This window comes from Dermacentor albipictus, chromosome 1 (genome assembly GCF_038994185.2).
Source record: "Dermacentor albipictus isolate Rhodes 1998 colony chromosome 1, USDA_Dalb.pri_finalv2, whole genome shotgun sequence".
Lineage (NCBI taxonomy): Eukaryota > Metazoa > Arthropoda > Arachnida > Ixodida > Ixodidae > Dermacentor > Dermacentor albipictus.
In genome coordinates this window covers 101,169,582-101,190,354 of record NC_091821.1, presented here as the reverse complement: position 1 = coordinate 101,190,354, position 20,773 = coordinate 101,169,582, and the positions used below count along the sequence as shown (strand labels likewise).

The window sequence follows — 20,773 nt, the reverse complement described above, 5'->3', positions numbered from 1 at the left end:
ACGTGGCAGTGTTCCATGTATAGAAATCTACTTTTGGCTATATGCTGCGGCCCGGCCATGCTTGTCGTAGGAGACTTCAATCAGGACGCACATTCAACACAGCTCTAAACTCTGCAACATTTCGCTGCAACACTAATCTCAGCGATACACTCAGCGACGAGCAATACTCTTGCATTTACACATCATAAAAATTGCTTAGGTGCACCCATAGCTCTTTTCATTGAGGTTGTACTATACAGCAACAGCCATGGAATTTCAACACTTATCTAAAAACTAATAAAAATGAATCACTGCTTGACGGGTCCGTTTTTTTTTTTTTTTTGCCAGACATCATGCTATACGTATCTTAACCCAGAAGACATCACTGCCAAGCATAGGATTGTAAAGTGCAAAGGAACAACTGCACGGAGGAGAACTTGGAAAACACTGAAACTTTTAACATGTTCCACTGCTGTGATGGTTTTCTCATGTCTCCCATGATGTTGATGAATAAGGTAGTCGCTGACCAAGCCAAGGTGAAAAAAATAGAGATGTTCTGGAGCCCATATGGGTTCCTTGTTCACACTATATTCCCACTTTGACTTGGTCAGTGATTGGAACTTCGTCATCATGTTACCCAACCAGACAAATTTTTGTCATACCCTAGACCTCGCACAATGTATAGCAAGCACCGCTCACCCAATCAACATTTCTCTTAAGTCATAAAATGCACCTCCCATATGGAACAAGTAATAAAGAAGAAATTTCGCCAAGAGGGCCTCACTGGATGAAACCGAAATGGTATTAGAGTTAGTAATAAAATTAGGACAGTGGAAACAGACCCCATTTCATGAAACAGCCTTGGTCAAAATCTGTTAATATGACATTCATTTAACTTCGTTTATTTCGTCCAAGTGTCTTAATGAGTCCCAGTGAGTCGCCAATCCTAACACACAAGTATACGCAAGGGAAAGCCCATCAATTTTACTCCAAATGTCAAAACTGATTGAAATGATCTTAGAGTTGGTAAGTTAGGTGACTGGCCATACCATATGTTGAACCAACAATAAGGATGAATTCTAAGAAGGCTCTATTGGTAGATTACACTCATTGAACGAGAATTCATCAATCTTACCGAGAGGCTTCACAAGCCAGAATAGATGCAAGGAAGATGGGTGGTAATGCTACCTTGAAGTTCCTGCATTAGCTGCTAGTGACGTCAATTTTTACGTCAAGGACGTTTGGGTATAGGTAATTACTTATTTACAAAGAATTTCATTGCATTCTGGCGCTATCAGAGATTCTTAGCATGAAAATTCTGAAAACAATTTTTCGTGCAGAAATGCCCTAATACGGGAAAACACTTTAAAACCTGCAATATCACACTGACATACCAGCACTGTAGTCAAGGCGCAAAATTGAAGAAATGAAACTGACCTTCATTTTATCTAGTAGTAATCGCCCTTTTCCTGCTAATTAAAACAGTTTTGAGAGAATACTTTACCAACCTAAAGTGATTTTGTACTGCTCTTAGTGTCCCTTGTCATTCAAATAGAACAACATTTGTGTAACTATAATAAATTCGAACCACAATTTTATGAATTGATAGTTGAACGAACAACTTGCGTGAATGGGAATTCTGTTAAAATGCTCACTGCGGCAGCACTTTTTGAGGTCTGATTGCCATGTGTCATGACCCACCAGTGATTGCCAGCGAGTTGCGCTACTTTTCAACTTCCACGAGCTCCAGACAAATGGCTTCACGACACGGCTGATCAGAAGCAAGAATGTTTGGTCTCCACTGATATTTTGTAAAGACGTCAATTGCACACTACAGGAAAGCCCTCCACAGGCACACACAGAGTAACTGCTGTGACCCATCTGTGTCCCATGTTGCAGTGAACATGTTAAATTATCTGCACTGCTAAACCAAACAAGCCTTACTTTATGTTTTCAAAAAGTTCTGTTGGATAGCATGCTCTAATGTTTAAATAAGGTTTTATCAGAAATCAAGGCTATAATTATGCAAATGATATTACGGACACGACAGAAGTATAATCCCTTTAAGTGCCAATTCATTTTTTGCTTAATTTTATTCTTATTCATTCTTTGCATTTACATCACAGAAAGCAGAAAGCAGTGGAAAAGAGGTTCAGAATAAGATTTAGAAATGCTTTGATGGGGGATGGCTAGTATGGCATGACTATATGGAGTATGTTTGCGCTGCAAAGCTGGCATACATGGGAAAGCTAACACGAGATACAAAAGACGAACACGGACCTTGCACTTACCACTATTACAAAGCAGCTATGTGCAAGGTCAGTGTTTGTCTCTCATTTTTTGTGTTAGTGTTTCTGTGTGTACCACCTCTGTGCACAACCATACACCATAGTCATTCAGAATAAGTTTTGCCACATACCCTAACGTACACTATGTGTTTCAAGCCAAAAGGACAGTTGCGGTAAAAAAAACAAACCTTTCTGTTTATTAAAATACAGCATACAGCACACCTCGAAACACCAAGCAATTTGTGGGGCCTGCCTACTATAATTTATTAGTGGCAAAATCAAAAGATTGAAACTCTGTATCCGACTAAACGCTCATGCCACCAGAAACCACTCGTGCTTCATATTTATACAGCACCTTTGAATTGCAACCATTTCATTTAGTGCTTGTCATTCTTATGCTGAAACTTGGCATGTAAAATTGTAGATATGGTGCTCAATAAAGATAAGTGGCACCGTTGTGACACCAGCGCAAGCCCTCTGATTATGAAGCAACAAGATGACTAATCTGTAAAGAGAGTGCTTCAGACAGTGGACCAGACCAAGCATGTTAAGGTGTGCTACGCACACTGGGATGGCCTTTCAATGATACACACGCAAAGCACACAAGTCACTGCTCACTAAAGAAAATTGGCACAAGCACAGAATTATACCATTTGGATTTTGAGCAAACAAGTGCTATGGCCAGTTATTACTTGTATGTGCAATCTGAAAGCAGTCCATAATAGCTTGTCGTAGTGCTAAGCTTAAAACTCAAAAAACATCTTGGCCCCAGACAGTTTTGCATGAGTCTTGGGACAATGACTGGATGGTCAATCCTAAAGGATGTTTTATATATAGCTTTATGTATGAAACCTTGGGGCAAACATGTGCCTGATGTCTCGGTTACAGCATTGTTGCCACTCGTAAACCCCCCAAAAAACACACGCTGCTAGATTTCTTTGTGATCAGCTCACAGCTTACAATCCAGTCCTGCTTTTGCGCTCCACATGTTAGAACGAAATACAGGCGGTGTATAGGAGCTGTAATTTGGAGGAGTTTCTGAGAATGCATAGCTGACTTGAAGCGAAAAAAAGCGGGGACAGTAGAAAGGAAGACCAGACAGGACGAATGCTAACTTGAAACTGAAGTTTATTCTCAGAAAACCCCGTGTTTTTGTCTGTCGATACTGATCAGAAGCAAAATACATCACTCTGCAAGCATGCTCTAAGCGCCCTCAAAAGTTTAAGACACGAAGTTCTAAAATTCAATCATGACATGGCTAAGCGCATAAAAACAAAAGCTCTGAGAGTGCAAGATATAAAAGGAAGCTCTGAATGAGGCCCTTATCATGTAGGCACTGATAGTGTTGGATTAGCAGCGTTAAAAAACGTTTTGTGGAGATATGCTATTTCACTTGTACGAAGGTTAACCCAGGGCTGGTTGACATATGTGGAACAGTTGTTTTTTTTTCTTATGTAGAAAGCCTCTATAACCTCCCTAGTTGTCCTACTTTGGTGCTGAAAGGGGACTGATGCATTGTGTAGAACGGGTTTACATCTGCGTTGTCAGCAGTGTACAGCAAGATGTGGATATGGTGACTCTGAGGGAGCTGTCATGCTCCCAAAGTCTAATGCTCAGGCAGCGGCCTGTCTGCCCAATGTATTTAGGTCCACATAAAGGAATGAGGCACACAAAATTACACGCACAAGTAATGAAGGTTCTGCCGTGTATCGTGGCACGCCACGCTTGTTTTGGCTTCCCCTTTCTGTGCATGCGCTTTTGAAGAGCTGGACGAATAGCGCCTAGCTTGTGCTTAGCATCAACATATCAGGAGGCCATTTCTTTTTAGGCAATGCGAAAGCCCATGAATAAATTGTATTACCACATACTTATTTCTGTTCTCAACCCTTTCCTTTGGCGCGCACTCGGCTTCTACCTTGATGGCCTTGTGGCACTTCAAGTTGGCTGATGTAATAACAGCTTCAGGGGAAATGCATGGTTTTCCTAGAATAAATTTTAGCTTGAAGTTAGAGCTCATCCTGTTTGGCGTTCCTTTCGTCTGTCCCCATTTTTTGCACTTCTAGTCGAGTATGCACAGTCAGTGTAGACACCAATAAAGCACTGTATCACTGTATGGCAGAGCAATGGGCTGCCAGAATGGCATGCATTAAACTTAATATTTTTTATTCTTAATATTCTTAATATGAATATTTTTATGATAACTTTAAAAATAAATATTGAAGGTGCGATGCAAAATTATGTAAATTGAGAAAAACAATGCACCTACTAGGTGATTAAGATTGTAAAGTCAAAAACGCGTCAAATCGATGTTCAACTATATTTGCTGTCCATTGAGAGCATTCAACTTAAGTTGTGACAGTGCTACAGGGTACATACACCCCCACATCCAGAAATCAACTTTTAACTTACAAATAGTATTTTCATAATGTGAGAAGGTACAGGTGAAAGAACATTGAGGAGCACCTCAAAAGTGTTCTTTATGGCTCTGTAAAAGCGGCCTCATGAAAGATGTACTTAGCTGGACAGTACAAGACATGGGCCGAGGGTTCAAAATTAGGAAGAGTGGAGCAAGAAATCCCACTCCTCGGCAAAAGTTGCTTTAGAGAATTTGGTCTTTCAGATCCTTTTATCATTCAAGATTATGTTAGAGAAATGTTATTTGCACTAGTTTTCTAGAACACTCGCATTCAGTGACTGGCCGCCGCCTCCCGAACAGCCCTTGTAGGAGCGACTGCAATTTTCAATGCATTTGCACGGTGAAGAATAAATCAAGTGCCAATAGTCTAACACTGTTGCAAAGATTACTGCCTTTTGAAATTAATGAAAGACTAACATCTAGTAAAAGGCCATGAGAGGAGTGCAGTGGCTGAGATAAAAGGTTGCAAGCAATACAAAAGTTTGGACTGAAAGGTCATGCCACTTCATGATACTGTGAAATAAAGGTATTAAGGAGCACCCACCAGTGGCCTGGTCACTGTTATGTGTCCCTTGTTCAAGCCTGTCATCGGAGAGTGCCATATTACCTCTTCCCTAATGTTCCAAGTGTTACATCTCTAAAGGCTCCTTTCTGGTACAGCAGCAGTGGAGTATCTTGTTTACTTCCTGCTGAATAACTTGCAGCTCTGCCGTGGACATGCGATATGGTCGGCGGTGGATGGGAACAGCATCACCAGTGTTTGTCCGATGCTTAACAAGTGACGTCTGACCATGTGGTCAATTGTCAGTGTCAAATATGTCGCGGTAGAAAAGCAAAAGGTGATATAGGGCGGCTGCTTGATCAGGTGCAAGGTGCGGAGCGACCATGGGACGTAATGGGCCGTCGAAGTTCAAGGCATCCTGTGGGTAATCAGGAGGATCTGGAGACACGTAGGCTGCAAAAGCAGTGACGTGGTCAGCTGTCACTGACTGGAGCGTGGCCACCGCTATGCCTTCAGGAAACACTTGCTTCGTCAAGCCAAAATTGAAAACGGGGAGACACATCCGATTAGCGGCAAGGGTTATGACGGAGTGTGGCACAGAGATGTTACGTGCCAGGAGGACATCACGAATAGGTGCAACAACATAGTCGCCATCAGGCACGGTTGCCGTTGAGACCAATTCGACGAAGGTTAGGGCTTTTGGAGGTAAGTGAACAAATGCTGTAGTGCAGAGGGTGTTCAGTTGTTCGGGGCGAACGTCTGAAAGAAGAAGAAGCTCGAGGCACAGCGTACCGGTGGCACAGTCTACGAGGGCAGAATGCGTCGCCAGAAAGTCTAACCCGAAGATTAGGTCATGAGGGCAACTGGTAAGCACGGGGAACAGGACTGGAACTTGGCAGCCAGCAATTCCTATGCGAGCAGTGCACATACCGCTGACGGCAACAGTGGCACCATTGCTGATCCGTACGGCTCGAGTGATGGCAGGCGAAAGAACATTTTTGAGGCGACGACATAGGTTAGCGCTCATTATAGACACTTGGGCTCCAGTATCAACTAATGCCGTCAACGGAACACCGTCTACGTCTACTTCAATTAGGTTCGTGTTGGTGAGAAGCGTCAACGGAAGATTTGGACAGGACCAACATGATGCAGCAATATCGTCAACGTGGCATGAAACCATATCACTCGTCGCTGACTCACAAATTTATCAAAATGAATTGTTTTCTCATTCCAATCTGCTTTTTTCTTTTACTTGATAATTCATTTTTCTTACACGGAAAGGTGCTGCAGAATTTTTCGATTGGCAACTGTACTTATTTGCATAGAAGGTCAAATTTCAACACAATGAAATTTCAATGTAACGAAGCAAATTGCCAATTTTACTGACTTCATTACTATATCGAGGTTTAACTGTATATTTATGGTTTCTGAGAACAAATTGAAATGTTGAAATTATTGACTTTCATGGAAAACTACTCTGGACTTGTCTCGCTGTTCACACTGAACTTGCAAACAGGGTGGTGGAACTTATTCTCCTGCATTGTGCATTACTATTTCTCCTCATGTTGGCAGTGATGACTTGCTACAAAGCTGTTCAATCTGCTCCTGCACCTCTCTCGTTATCGGAGAACTTGCACTAGTCAAATGCTGGCAAGCTTTCAGTGCTTTGTTGGGAGAGAATAAATACCACTGGGATGAATAAGCGATGCAGACTAGAGGCCAATGTTACATGACAACCTAAGAATCCAGTAGAAGCTGCTCCAAGACAAGAGTTCCTGAGGGACACTGATATTTTGTACATGTGGGGAAGTGGCTCTTCTGCGGAACCCCGTTTTCCCCTGCTCTGATTTTACGAGTATTTTTGCGTGCTTTCGGGAGACGCCGCTCCCAAGACCTTCGGCGATGGAAGCGGAGTCAGATAGACGTGCGGAGGAGACAGACATCAGAGCATCAAGTGCTCCGAGGAAGTGCAATCGCCTCATGAGCGACACAGGCAGCGAGGACACCCTGCTGTACTACTCTGTTTCAGAAGATCTGTCAGATGACGGTGATTACTTGACAGTTGTGAGGCAAAAAAGGGAAGAGCAGAATCGTCACTGCTTCCTCGTCTTTAAGGACAATGGCGATGGCAAAGAACAATGACACGGCTCATACCATCGTCTTCTGGTCCAAGACAGCGACAGACGACTTGAATCGGCTAAACAGGCAATCCATATCTGTCGCACTGGAGGCTCTTGTTCCAAATGAGATTACAGATGTGAGAATTAACACCTGTAAGAACATTTTCGCGGTCGTTGTCAAGGGCAGAGCAGTGCTGGATATATTGAGAACAGCCAAATGCTGGGCAAGATTAATGTTCGCACCATAATACCACAGGACAGCAATACTTCAGCAGGTGCGATTTATCATATCGATGAGTCAATCAATGACAACGATCTGCCTATTTTGGTTAAACCCACCACAGCAGATGTCACTATTATTGAAATCAGTTGCCTAGAAGAATCACGTTGTGTGAGGATAACCTTCAAGGGAGGAAGCTTGCCGTCATATGTGAAAGTTGGATTTTTTCGTCATCCAGTGCGACTGTTTGCTCCACGACCGCTTCAATGGCATAATTGTTTGAAGATAAGGCATGTCAGCGACATATGCAAAATTTCGACCATGTGCCCAAAATGCTTTGAGCAGCACAGCGCTGATGCTTGCCGTGCGACTGATTTCAAGTGTGCGAATTGCTGTGGTCCTCGTGAAGCATTGTCGAAAGACTGCCCGAGACACAAGACAGAGCTGAAAGTCCTAAAACAAATGGTGAGAGACAACACAATGCACAGAGAGGCCGCTGTCAAAGTGCGACGGCGTCGTGCCTGTCGCAGACAATCTTTGTCTACTAGAAATACTGAGACCGTCGTAAGACAGATGCTAGTTCCAACAGCCAGTGCTCCCAAGATGCTCACCCACACTAGTGACACGGTGTCTGGTGATGCACTGAATATGCCTACTGCAAATGTGTGGCCTGCACTTCCGACATGAAGTTCTCCAGCAGAACAAAGATCGACGGTGGACTACCAACGCACCATTGACAGCACAGATTACGTGCGAGGTCAAGATAAGCAAGTAATCACTATAATCAAGTCTCTAATGACACTTGCATGTTGATAAATGACATGCACATGCCATCTGCTTGGGGTGCATTGCACGTGCTGGACGGTCTGGATCCGGTTCTGGATCCGGATCCGGTTCTCAAATAGCAAGCACAATGGCCCTACTGCGTCAGCCGTTCTTCAGACAAGTCAAGGAAGCTTCTATTATGCAATGGAATGCCCGTGGACTGAAATCCCATATTGCCGATTTTTGCTATTACATTTTCACCAATAGATTCCCCATTATTGTCGCATGTGAACTGAACCTACAGAAACCCATCCACATCTCAGTATATGAACCTTAAATGTCATCGACTTGTAATGAAATGAGCAAGGTGATCATCTATATACGGTGTGAACTGACTTACATTGTTCATCCAGTGCTGCCACATGACAATAATCAGCATGTCTGTTTGACTGTGAAAAAGCACAAACTCATTTACTCTAGTGGGCGCTTGCCTTTCTCCATCAAGTCGTTCTGACAGACAGAGACTGAGTGACATTATAGATGAGAATGCTGGTCCATGGACTGTTGTTGGGGACTTTCACATACATCATTCACTTTGGGGAAGTGTCAAGGTAAATTCCAAAGGAAGAAACCTCATTTGCTTTGCCTGCGACCGTGAACTTTGCTGTCTAAACGATGGCAGCCCCACGTTTCTGTGCGGCCGGACGTACAGTAGTTGTTCAGCCTTTGCTTTTGTCTCGCGATGCCTCACTCACCATGTCCTTTGGTTCACAGATACCGAAACTCACGGAAGCGACCATATTACTGCCTACCTGAAGATTAAAGGCCTAACCAAATCCATTTCATCCAATTTTAAACAAACAATAGATTGGTCCGTGTTTAAATCACTTATGGAAGATGCATGCCACGAAGGCTTTTCGTCCATACTAGAAATTCAGATCGCCAAGGCTATGCAGGATGCTACACGTTCATTTTGGCCATTGGAGAAATACAGATGTTGATGTAGAAATACAGAGCCTCCGTGCGATCCGCCGGCGAGCGGAGCGTCGGTACAGATGGACTAAATCAGTTTCCGACCTTAGAGAGGCCAGACGCATTAAAAAAAAAAAAAATTAAAAATTCAACGGCATCTTGCTGTGCTGCAAAATTAACGATGAAAATTCTTTTGCGAGTCTCTTGATCCACGTAAACCTTAATCGGTTGCCTGGAGAACCGGCCATTTAAATCTCTAGCCCTTCATCAAGGACGCCGAGAAGTCAACGTAGCCGATATTACTGGATCGCAGGTCCAGCATTCACCTATTCACCTTGCACACCTATCCCTATTGTACCCCCTTGCTCCCGTGATCCTCGTATGGACGCTCCTTTCTCCATTAAAGAACTGGAGGCTGCACTTGTTGTGTGCAGACGATCTTTGTCACCAGGACCCGATGGCATCACATACTCTGCGCTTGCAAACCTTGGTCAAGAGGCCAGAGATGCACTTCTTGGCCTATACAACGCATCATGACATGACGGCCTGGTCCCTACCACGTGGAAATCCAGCCGCCTTGTTCCGCTCCTCAAGCCTGGCAAATCTCCACTGGAATTGTCATCTTACCATGCGACAGCACTGGCCAGCTGTGTTGGCAAGGTAATGGAGCGAATGATCCTTACACGGTTAGAATGGTACTTGGAATGTTACAACGTCTATCCAGAGGTAATGGCTGGTTTTCGACGTGGACGATCGTCAATAAATAGCGTTATTGACCTTGTAATATATGTACAGCACCAGAAACATCTGAAACAAACCACTGCGACCTTATTCCTTGACGTTGAAGGTGCGTACGACAATACCCATCATCATGCAATTCTGGATGCCTTAGAAGCTGTAGGGATTGGTGGACATGCCTTTGGCTGGATACGCAGCTATTTGAATGGAAGATCTTTCTTTATTCTGACTGAAGACGGACCAACGCGGTCTAGCTATACTAGTCGTGGTGTACCGCAAGGCGGACTAAATGTACACTCGTTGCTTTTACTCGCTAAGTGAGGGCCCCATATGCTGTGCAGATTAATGACCAAACTGTATGATAGAGATGAACGCACAGCTTTTTTGGCGTCATCATTGATAGGGACTTGTCTTGGAGCCTTTGTCTTGGAGCCTATGACAAAGCGTTTGGCCGCCATCGTCGACCTCGCGTTTCTTGGCGGGAAGTACTGGGGCGCAACAGTACCATCAATGTTGCAACTATATAAAGGACTATTTTTGGGCTTCTTGTAGTACAGCTTACCTGTACTAGGAAATACTTGCACTACAAATATCCGCAAACTCCCGAGTGTGCAAGCACAAGCACTCGGAACTTGTCTTGGTCTCCCCAAAACTATGTAATAGATTGCGACAGTGGCCATTGCTGGAGACGCTCCCTTGACAGTCCACATAGATACAGATGTCCTGAGAGCGCACATCCGACACCTGACTCGGATTCCCTCACCTTGCTTGCTTGCCAGCAAAGAGGCCACATTCAACTTTTGCCAAAAGTGTTGTAAGACATCAGTCCTACTTGTTATCATAATTTACGCCTGCGACACGATTATCAGACCCATTGTGGTGTCTGCACTGGTCGCAAGTGCAATTGACAATTCCAGGCATCAGATAGAAAGCTGGAGCGCTGTTGCGAGCTTTCAAACAAGCAACCTTGGAACACATTCACAATGTACACAGATTCGGGCAACATGTCTACACAGATGGTTTGGTAAAACTCAACACCTCAGCTGCTGCAGTCATCATCCCGGCAAAATCTGAAGAAATCGAATTAAAAACTTCATGCGTGACCACATCGACGGGTGCTGAACTTGCGGCACTCTGTGCTGCGCTTGATTTCATTAATCAGTAATCACTACAACAATGGACAGTCTCTAGCGACTCCAAGGCAGCCCTTCAGTGCAAAAGAGCAATGTGCCCCGGACCCAATGAACAACTGGCCTCAGAAATTTGACACATGTATCATCGCAGCCATGACAAGGGACACAACATCATCTTTCAATGGCTTCCAGGACATTGCAGCATCAGCCGGAATGACCAAGCCAACGAAGCCACCCGATCTGCTCATGAAAGTGGTCAACATGGTTTGATTCCGCTTTCGTGAAGCGAGAACAGACGCTGCGGCTGGGCTGCGATTGATGTCCCATGAATATACTTTGCCTCTGTGGGACTCGAACGCTTTCACCATGTGTCATTTGCGTTCATTGTCTCTGGACATACGGATGCACCTACCACCTGAGTTACCACGACGTGAACAGACCATGCTGTACTGTCTGTGGCTAGGCATTGCATTTACAAACTCATACGCTTTCCTTATTGGAATGGCCAACATCTCCACGTGCGCCACATGCAACATCGATGAGACACTCGCACATATTATCTGTGTCTGCCCATGATATAGTGCCCAGAGACAAGTGCTGTGCAGAGTACTGGACCAGTTGGACAATCGTCCACTATCAGAACTCAAAGCTTTAGGTCAGTACTCCCACAGAACATTCGCGCTGAAGGCCTTACTTGTGTTATTAAGGTTCCTGTGGTCTACGAGGCTTCACGATAGACTTTAAGAACGCCGCCCCCTACCGCTCTGTAGTGTACGTAGTTTGTTTGTGCTCGTCTCTATTTCTATCTACCCCTTCTGCTCTCTTTTTTATTCCCTTCACCCTTCCCCCGTGCAGGGTAGCCAACCAGAACTGCCTCTGGTTAACCTCTCTGCCTTTCTATGCATCTTTTTCTCTCTTGTACTTGTGGGAGTGCATCTCAGACTGCTGCTGTGTTACTACTATTTTATGCAAAGCCATGACGTTAAGGCCATACCTTTAAACTTTCAATTTTACAAACCTGTTGCCATCACTTCTCCTAACCCCCCTACTGCTGTGGTTCCATACCACCAATGAAGAAATATATGTAGTAAACGCGACAGGTTTTTTTGCCTGTTTATTAAGCACCTCATCTGCAACAAAAGCATATTTAAACCTTTCGCACAACACAGAGCAAGAAAATCCACAACAGTTCCTGCATTGTTGGATGGAGGCACCAAATGCAAGCACACATGCCAGCAGTGAAGCAAAGTCTTTTGGTGGTGGCAAAGCAATAATGCTGTTCAACACTGATGAGGACTGGACCTTCCATGTTGTCACACTCGAATGTGAGAATATTCAGTGTCTGAGGTGATTTTCAGACAAATGTGTATGCATACCCAAGGGATATGAGATAGACGTACTATGTGTTGAAACTTGTTTGCATTGGCGAAGCAACTGTTGGTGAGACAATCAAGGACATGAGAACTTTCAAGGTGACAACCGCTAAGCTTTCACTGTGTAGAAAGGCAATTTCCAGAAGCCATATTGAAGGATGTGCAGTCAACTGTACCACGTATTTGCAGGTATGTGGGAAAGAAAAAAAATACCATTACAATACTTTTGGACACGCTCAATGTCTTTCCGTGTCCCAGATTAACTTGGTTACTAGGATGCAACACCGTATTGAAAAAGGTCTTGCCTTTTTCTGCCTAATTGTTTGCCTAATTGGCTGACACTTACATACGAATTTTCAGACTTGGATGGCACTGGATTTACTACTGCCATACATACCTAGCTTGTCAAGAACTACCCTGTTTGTAAACAATGCAAAAAATTTTAAGCTGCTATTGTTGGAAAACAGCACATTAAGAACAGGGTCTGTGATCATTTTGAGTGGCTGGCCAGTGATGACATGAGGACATCTACGAGTTGGCTTCTGTGGTGCCCTGTGCACATCGCTCACTGCCCGCTGACATGGTGATAAGAGGCCTTCAAAAACTGCAGCATCAATAATGCTATGGATGTTACTTACAATGTACTGCGGGATGTCAAATGCAACCAGTAGCCATACTGGGACAAGAATTCCAAATGCTCTGATGAGTCCCGTGTATGGTTTTCACTCAGATTACTAATGAGAAAACTTGCAAAATAACCCCTTGTGGGTACATGTCCTCCAGAATTGTTTTCGTTAACCAAAGGGTTAAAAAGAAAATCGACCTGTATTCTGGTTTGAGCTACATTTTTAATGATACAGCATGTGCTGTGTAGATGGCCTTCACCTGGTTAGAGTTAAATATGCTTGGTTAATAAGGAGACTCAGTGTAACGTCAGTGTAACGTGTACACAGTACTCACCTAATGTTTCAGTCCCTTTATCCCTCGTCCCGCTGTGCAATAGCGAACACTATGTGTGCTTGGCTCACATCTCTAGCGTTTCCTCTGTTTTCTTTTGTACAGCGGCCTGCCCATCTTTCTTAAATATAGATTACATGAACTAATATAAAAAGTTTAGAGAACACCAGTTTTCCTCTTTGTTTTCTTTTGTACAGCGGCCTGCCCATCTTTTTTAATAATAGACTACATGAACAAATACAAAAGGTTTAGAGAACACCAGTTTCACCAATGCAGAAAATTGAGATGAAGGTTTCCACTATGGTTAAGACATTTTATGCTAAGCATGAAAGTACTAAGCACAAATAATGTTATAAAATTGGCATATGTTAACCTAACCAAGTGCGAAGCTAAGAGGAGTGCCAAAAGACCTGTAAGGGGCACTGCATCCACTGAGACTCTGCACTGACATAAAATGGCAGTGGAGCTGTGGCCCAGCTAAATCGCCCTTACACCTACCAGCATTGGATCGTGCAACAGGCATGGGTGGCAGAGTGCTCCAGGTCGAGCCGTTGAACACCTCAGCCGATGCCAACTCCTTGGAGCCATCGCTGCCTCCTATCACATAGACGAGGCCATGCAAAATGGTGGCGTCAACACGACCCCGTGGGGTCTGCATGGGGGCCAAGGAGCTCCAGCGATTTGTGGCCAGGTTGTAGGCCTCCACAGTGCGCAAGCACTCTCCACGATCGTATCCACCTGGACATAATCGAATGGCAGAAAGAGCTGGTCACAGACTGCTATAGAAGTACATGAACCTGACATATGTGACTAGGAAAAACAGAACGAGAAGAAAGGGGGTTTACCGAAGGCTCCGATTTTCATGAATCATATCATAAGAAGCCAACAAACAATGACACCAAGGACTACATAGGGGAAATTACTTTTACTTAATAATTGAGTTAAAGAAATGATACATTAATGGAAATGAAAGTGGATGAAAAAACAACTTGCCACAGGTGGGGAATGATTCCACGTCTTCACATTACATCTGCGATGCTCTAACCAACTAAAAGAAGCTTGCTAGGGTTGTGGCTTGGGCTAGTTGGTTCATGGTGCAAAAGTAGGGGGACAGAGCAAAATTGACAGAACACAAGACGAGTTCCAGTGCCATGTCTGTCCTTTCTTAATCTTGTGTTGCGTCAATTTCTTGCTCCATCAAAATTTTGTGTTCTGTCAAAAAAGAAGCCACTTGCATAACATTAACTAATGAGCATCTTATTTTGCTGTAGCGCAAGCTGAACAAGGACAACAGAAAGGCACATCTGACACACACGACTCCTTGGACAACTCTGTTGTCCTTGTTCAGCTTGCGCTACAAAAAAATAAGATATGCCGTACCAACAAGCCCCTATAGCTATTCTCATGAACTAATGAGGCTGAAGTAGCAAAACATTTTCAACTTTAGACAAGTGAGTAGCAGCAAGGTGAACAATGACAAGCAATGAATCCTTATCTATAATATCAATTACAAAAAAGCGTCCATTCAGCTTTCAACTACTCACGATGTGCTCAATTAAGCTAGATTTACATGACAGAAAATATTACTGGTTCAGTCCATGGACAAGCATGACATGGACCGGGAGCACTTCAATTCCACTATGCATGAAGGCAATGCAATTTCTGGCATCATTCTTAGTGCCTGATAAGAGCACTGCACTCAAGTAAGCACTGTCAATATAGGAGCTACTGTTCTTTCACAAAATTTGCAAGCATTTAAGTGTGCGACTGTTGTTATACTCAATTAGACTTCTGCCATTGTTCTTCTTGATTTCATTCAATGAGATCAGAGAGCGACCACAGCTGACTTATTAATTCAAGCTTTACAGGACTAATGGAATTGATCAAATTATCCAGTGAATCAAATTAATAGAGCAAGCAGGAAAAAAACACAAACACCACTGCTTCATTTGGCATCCTTTACCCAATTCTAATGAGCATCCAGGCTTGTATGGCTTTACAGTCAAAACACTATAGACTCAAATGGAACACACACCCAAGTTCATAAGAAGAAGAAAAAAAGAAGCCTTTAATTCTGGCAATTAGAAAAAATATAAAACCTTCAGGGTTTACATTTACAGAATCTAACTTTATGTACACTTAATGTCCATGGTCATCAATCTCGAGCAACATTTCATTTTTGTCCATGGACCCTAATATGTGAACTATAGTGCGGTCATTGCATTTGATATTCCGCAGTGGTCGCACTACTTCACTAAAATTCTGAACGGGATGGTAACTCACACCTAGACTAAGTACTTTGCCAATCCATCCTGCGAGGCATGCAAGTCGTGATACCTCTGCTGCCGCTAGCTTAGAATGTAAAATAACAGATTTCAAATTACCTTTTGTAATTAAAGCCTGAATACAGTGATCAGTGCACTGTCGTTGCTTTCCTACACGAAAAAACATTTTGCTGCAATCTCGTGATGACAATGGCGGTGATGGCAATAGGCCTGAGAGTAGGCTGGCCCTAATGCTACAAATGCAGCTTTTATCTGGGAATGCGCAGGAAGCTCTCAGTCCAATTTTCTTGAGAAAAAGGTGCATGTTAAAATTGAACAAATACTATTAATTATTCACTGAAATGGCACCTTTGCTTCGAACTCTGCCGAAGTCAGGCAGGAAATCTGCATATTTGGCTGTAGACAATGCGTCCAATGCAGTCACTGTCCACTAGTGTCACCAAGAAAGAGGTAGCTTGCATTGGGGGTCATAAGCGGGGTAACCATTTAGGGCAGCAGGTGTTTTTGTGCTGACCAGCTAACTTTGATTTATCTGGTGAGGGACAATTTCAGGATCAAAATAACAAGAGCCTTTGCCCATAGAAATGTACGAGCGCTGGCTGGAGCCATCAGCCTGCCTCAAATTAACAAAATCCAATTGACCCGAGTCAAATTAATAGACATCTACTGTATTTGCTATTTAAATTAAAATTCTGGAGTTTTGCGTGCCAAATCTATGATCTGATTTGAGGCAAGCCATAGTGGGGAGACTCCAGATTAATTTTGATTACATAGGGTTTTTTAACATGCATCGAAATTGAAATACACAAGTGGTTTTTACATTTCGCTCACATTGAAATATGGCCACTGCGGCCAGGACTGAACTTGTGACCGCGGTGGAAGAAGAGAGGTGCTCTGACGACGCGCCCGCGTTGGGGCGAGAGAGCAGCCACTTCGTGTGGCTGGAAGTGAGCACCGCCACTAGGGACAGCACGTGTTCAGGGGGCCTTGCTCTCCGCTAATTCTGCTGGCGCAAGCGTGCTTAATTTACAACCTCAGTCAGCATTGAAACACCCATACCTAAAGATATGCCCTTTTTCATTATTCAGATGCCTAATTCTGAGCAGGTGGAAGTTTTCGTGCCACTTACTGTCAAAATACCATCATTTCCGAAACAAGAGAGACGCGTCGTCTGCTCGACGACGCGCAATTGGAGGCTGCTTCGGTAAAAGACCAGAGGCTGTTCTTGTAAACCGCAAGGCACAAGGCCGGCTGCTGCACCCTCTGCTGACATATTTCAAATGCTGGAGAGAGCCGAAGCAGTTCTCTGGAAACATGCTGAAAAGCCTGATGCTTACAACCTCACCATCGATGAAATGCTTGATAAACATCAAATTCGATTTCCATGTGCTGAGCACAAAGTAGATATTGCAGCACGTCTGTTAAATTACTCGGCTGCGATGAGGATGCGACAGTTCAGCAAACAAAGAAGGTCTGACAACAGCAAGTCGCACAACTTGAGAAAGCTCACGAAGCTTATGTGAGCTACATGCGTTGTTCTGCAAGCTGAGGGGTCAAATGTGACAGCTCTTGGTGCAAAGAGCCAGCGGTGGAGTGAGGCGGAGTGATCCAATGAAGGCATATCTTCAGCGACTTCTATGCGGCTTCAAATATCCAGCCGCACATGGTAATGCGAAACCAAGCATTGGAGCAACTGACTGCGGGATAGTCGATACCATCCATCGATACAGCCCAAGCTTTGCAACAGTGGGCATCTGCTGAAGAGAACAAAGACATGCGGTGTTGTGTTTCTGCGTTGTTTCCAACCTTTCCGTTTTGAATTTTTCGTTTTAACCATTTAAGTATATAATTACCTGTTTCCTTAAACGAGATAAATGACCTGCTTAACTATAATGCTGGGCATTACTTCTCTTACAATAAAAGTAAGGAAAGCGAATGCAATTTTCTTTGGCCATTGAACTCCTAACACAATTCAGAAATCGATTATAGCACCCCTCAAATTGTGCCGTGACACTTTGCAGATTCAGCAACATGTGACTTGTACATGTTGACAGCTGCAAAGGCTTATCTAGTGCTCTGGCACACCTCTGAATGCATGTTACACGGTGCTCACTTTGGAACTTTTTAATAAGCATGCAGTTATATTGCCTGTGTTTCTCGTAAATATCAACATTAAGAGTCTAATGCAGCCATACGCTGAGATGACAGCTGCTAGAGCCCTCAATTAACAAATAACTCATGCGATTTCGAGTCAAATTAAAGCTCCGAATGTTGGCAGAAATATAAAGGGACGTTCCTCCAACCAAATAGTCGTTTTAAGCAGGCAAACAGCATATATGCATCGAAATAAAGCGCGTCTGCAGAGCGCGCCCATAGAAGCGCCAGCACAGTGAGCCAAAAAGCTACACACGCTGCTGCCCTAAGGGGCAGCACCTGTTCTGGGGGCCTAAAGTCTCACTAAGTGGCCGCGCCTCACGCTGCCATCAGATCACCTCTCTTCTTTAACCGTGCTTGTGACCTCAAGCTCAGGAGCAGAACGACATGGCCATGAAGTTACTGTGCTATTTGCACGCTACCATTTTTAATTATTGAACTACAGTAGAATCTCGATAAACGAAAATCGCTTAAATGGAACAGTTGCCTGTAGTTAGGTTGGTTTTGTATTCACATAACGTAAAAGAACTTTCGGTAATCGGAACTAAAATTTCCGTGTTACCATGTAAACGGAACCGAAAATGAAACTTCTTGGCAGACCAATTGTCAGTTTTTTTTCCCGTTCCGGCTGTTTCTTGTTTTTAGTCGTAAGCCTCACCTCGTTGGTAGTCAGCCGTGTTTGCGCAACGAATGAGCAGTTCTTGTGTTGTGTTAGCGCAGTTCTTATTCTAGTTGTTCGTCAGTTCAAGTCGCCGAGGTTACAGGGCTTAGCCCCCACCGCCTCGTTCATGCCGCCGTGGTGCCATTCGTACTTCATTGCCGCGTTGGCATTTTCTAACATCAGTGGCTTGTAAGCGCTCGCGAAGTTATCAGGTACATTCACCTTCTAGTGCTTAGAGTTCCATAAAATGGTATTAATAGTGCACGCACATAAATCTGTACTTTTGCACATCTCTCTCAGTAAACGGAACTTCTGTTAAATGGAACAAATTTTTTCGGTCACTTGGAGGTCCGTTTATTGAGAGTCTACTGTATATTGTGACAGCTGGTCACAGCTGTGGGCACTTACCGCAAACAAGCAGCCTGCCTTGGAACTCAGCTGTTCCCATGCCACACCGAGAGCTCATCATGGGAGGCATTGTGGTATATCCTGCCGCAGTGTTGCAAACCTCAGGCGAGCTGTCACCAGTGCTGGCTGGACCATTAAGCCTCTGCACCACTGACAGTACGATCATGGTGCCTGACACAACAGCCAGGCCCATCGTACTGTGGGCTGCATAGCAAAGCACACGTTTAGGTGGAGAAAACTAATTTACAAGTATGCACTTGTTGACACAATGCTAATAGTCTGCAGACCGACATCGATTCAGAAAAATCTACGACTTAACAATGTTTTTCATTTCCCCATCTTAATTGCAATAATCACCTGTGATTTACTGAATTTTGTTCTGCAGTTTCAATTTAATGAAACCCTTGCGAAAAAAAAAAAAAGAAAGCCACCACCTGACAGTGAATTTTCATGCTTCCTTTAGGGTGTCATGCTGCTGCTGCTGAGTGGAGGATGAAATGCAGTGTTTGCTATCTATTATGCAGGTACAGAAACCACACTGTGTGCACCCAATTTGTGCTCATCGTCTTGTGGATATACACTAGAGAATAGTAGAGCATTGGCATGCAATAATATATGAGGCAAATTATATCTCTAATGCTTCTAAATTGTGACCAGTGCTTTAGGCTACATATAGCCATACCTCATCTACCTAATAACATCAGCGGACTCACCTCCAGTGGCTGTAGTTGCAATGATCTTCCAGTCACGATCTTCCTCATCAGACGATGAAGATCCACTGGAATCTGAGCGGGTGTAAAGGAACTGACGCGGCTTTGCTGGCGTTGTGATGCCCGAGCGGCCCTTAGTCTTGTTGCCCTTTGGTTGTGACAATCGACGGGAGAGACGCTTGTAGTCTTGGATCAGCTCAGTGTCCTTTGCATCTCCAGTTTCAATGTCATTGCAGTCATGTAACGTGCGGTCAAGGTTAAGGTAGAGCATGTGCACCTAGAAAGCAATCAAGCTGTTTTACTAAATGACGAAACATGCAACACAGATTACTGCATTCCTGCAACCAAGTTGCCCAACTACCGAAAGAAACTTTCCCTGCCAGACTTTTACAGCGAAGCTGTCTATGGCTAGGATCTGGTGGATCGCGTCTGCGTGTAGACCAACAATTTTTCATATGTGGGCCGATCCTGAAGATAGTGCAATACCAGGCCAACCCGCGGCGGAAGTGAAGCAGGCGTTAAGCCCTCCCCATACATGAGCCGATCCCAAAGATAGTTCAAGGTAGAGTGACTAGGTCTTTAGGTCCGAAAAATGAGAAAGCCTATTTTATGACACCAAGGTGTGGCAATCCATTGACTGCAAATTTTACACTCCCAAGCGAATTTGGTACTTGATATGGTATCCCAACATCAGCTCCAGACAAAATGATTCTTGCAGACAAACAACGAGTGAAGCCCAAATTAATTGAAAGCACAATGATGCAAGCAGATTACTTAGTGTCTTCAAGATTTTTCAAGGCCTCATTTTTTGTGACCACATTGTGGTCAATTTTGAACATGGAAAAAGGAAGTGATTTAAGTGCCAAATGCTGATACCAGTGTTTTTGTACATCACTGTACTGCACCAGAGCTTAACAATAAAGTTGATTTCTTTATATTCACAAGGAACTGAAAAGTACTGTTGGTTAGGATAATTACCGACAAGTGACCCATTAGCAAAGCCCCTTTAAGGAGAAATTTAATTGAAAACAAAAATGGCCAAGTATTGCAAGTTAAACTGATTTTCTGCAAAAGAAAAATGAAGATTGCTTT

The 20,773-nt window shown here is 43.7% G+C and overlaps 1 protein-coding gene across 7 annotated transcripts in view; it reads right to left on the bottom strand.

Moving 5' to 3' along the window:
• LOC135906166 (influenza virus NS1A-binding protein homolog B-like) overlaps nucleotides 1-20,773 on the bottom strand; it is a 92,597-nt gene that overhangs the window by 18,516 nt on the left and 53,308 nt on the right. For all 7 annotated transcript variants that reach the window (XM_065437414.2, XM_065437415.2, XM_065437413.1 and 4 more), the window contains 3 exons: nucleotides 19,685-19,958; nucleotides 18,972-19,175; nucleotides 13,962-14,201 (listed from right to left, as the gene is read on the bottom strand). In XM_065437414.2, coding sequence (XP_065293486.1) covers nucleotides 13,962-14,201; nucleotides 18,972-19,175; nucleotides 19,685-19,958 — 718 coding nt within the window. The remainder of the gene's footprint in view (nucleotides 1-13,961; nucleotides 14,202-18,971; nucleotides 19,176-19,684; nucleotides 19,959-20,773) is intronic.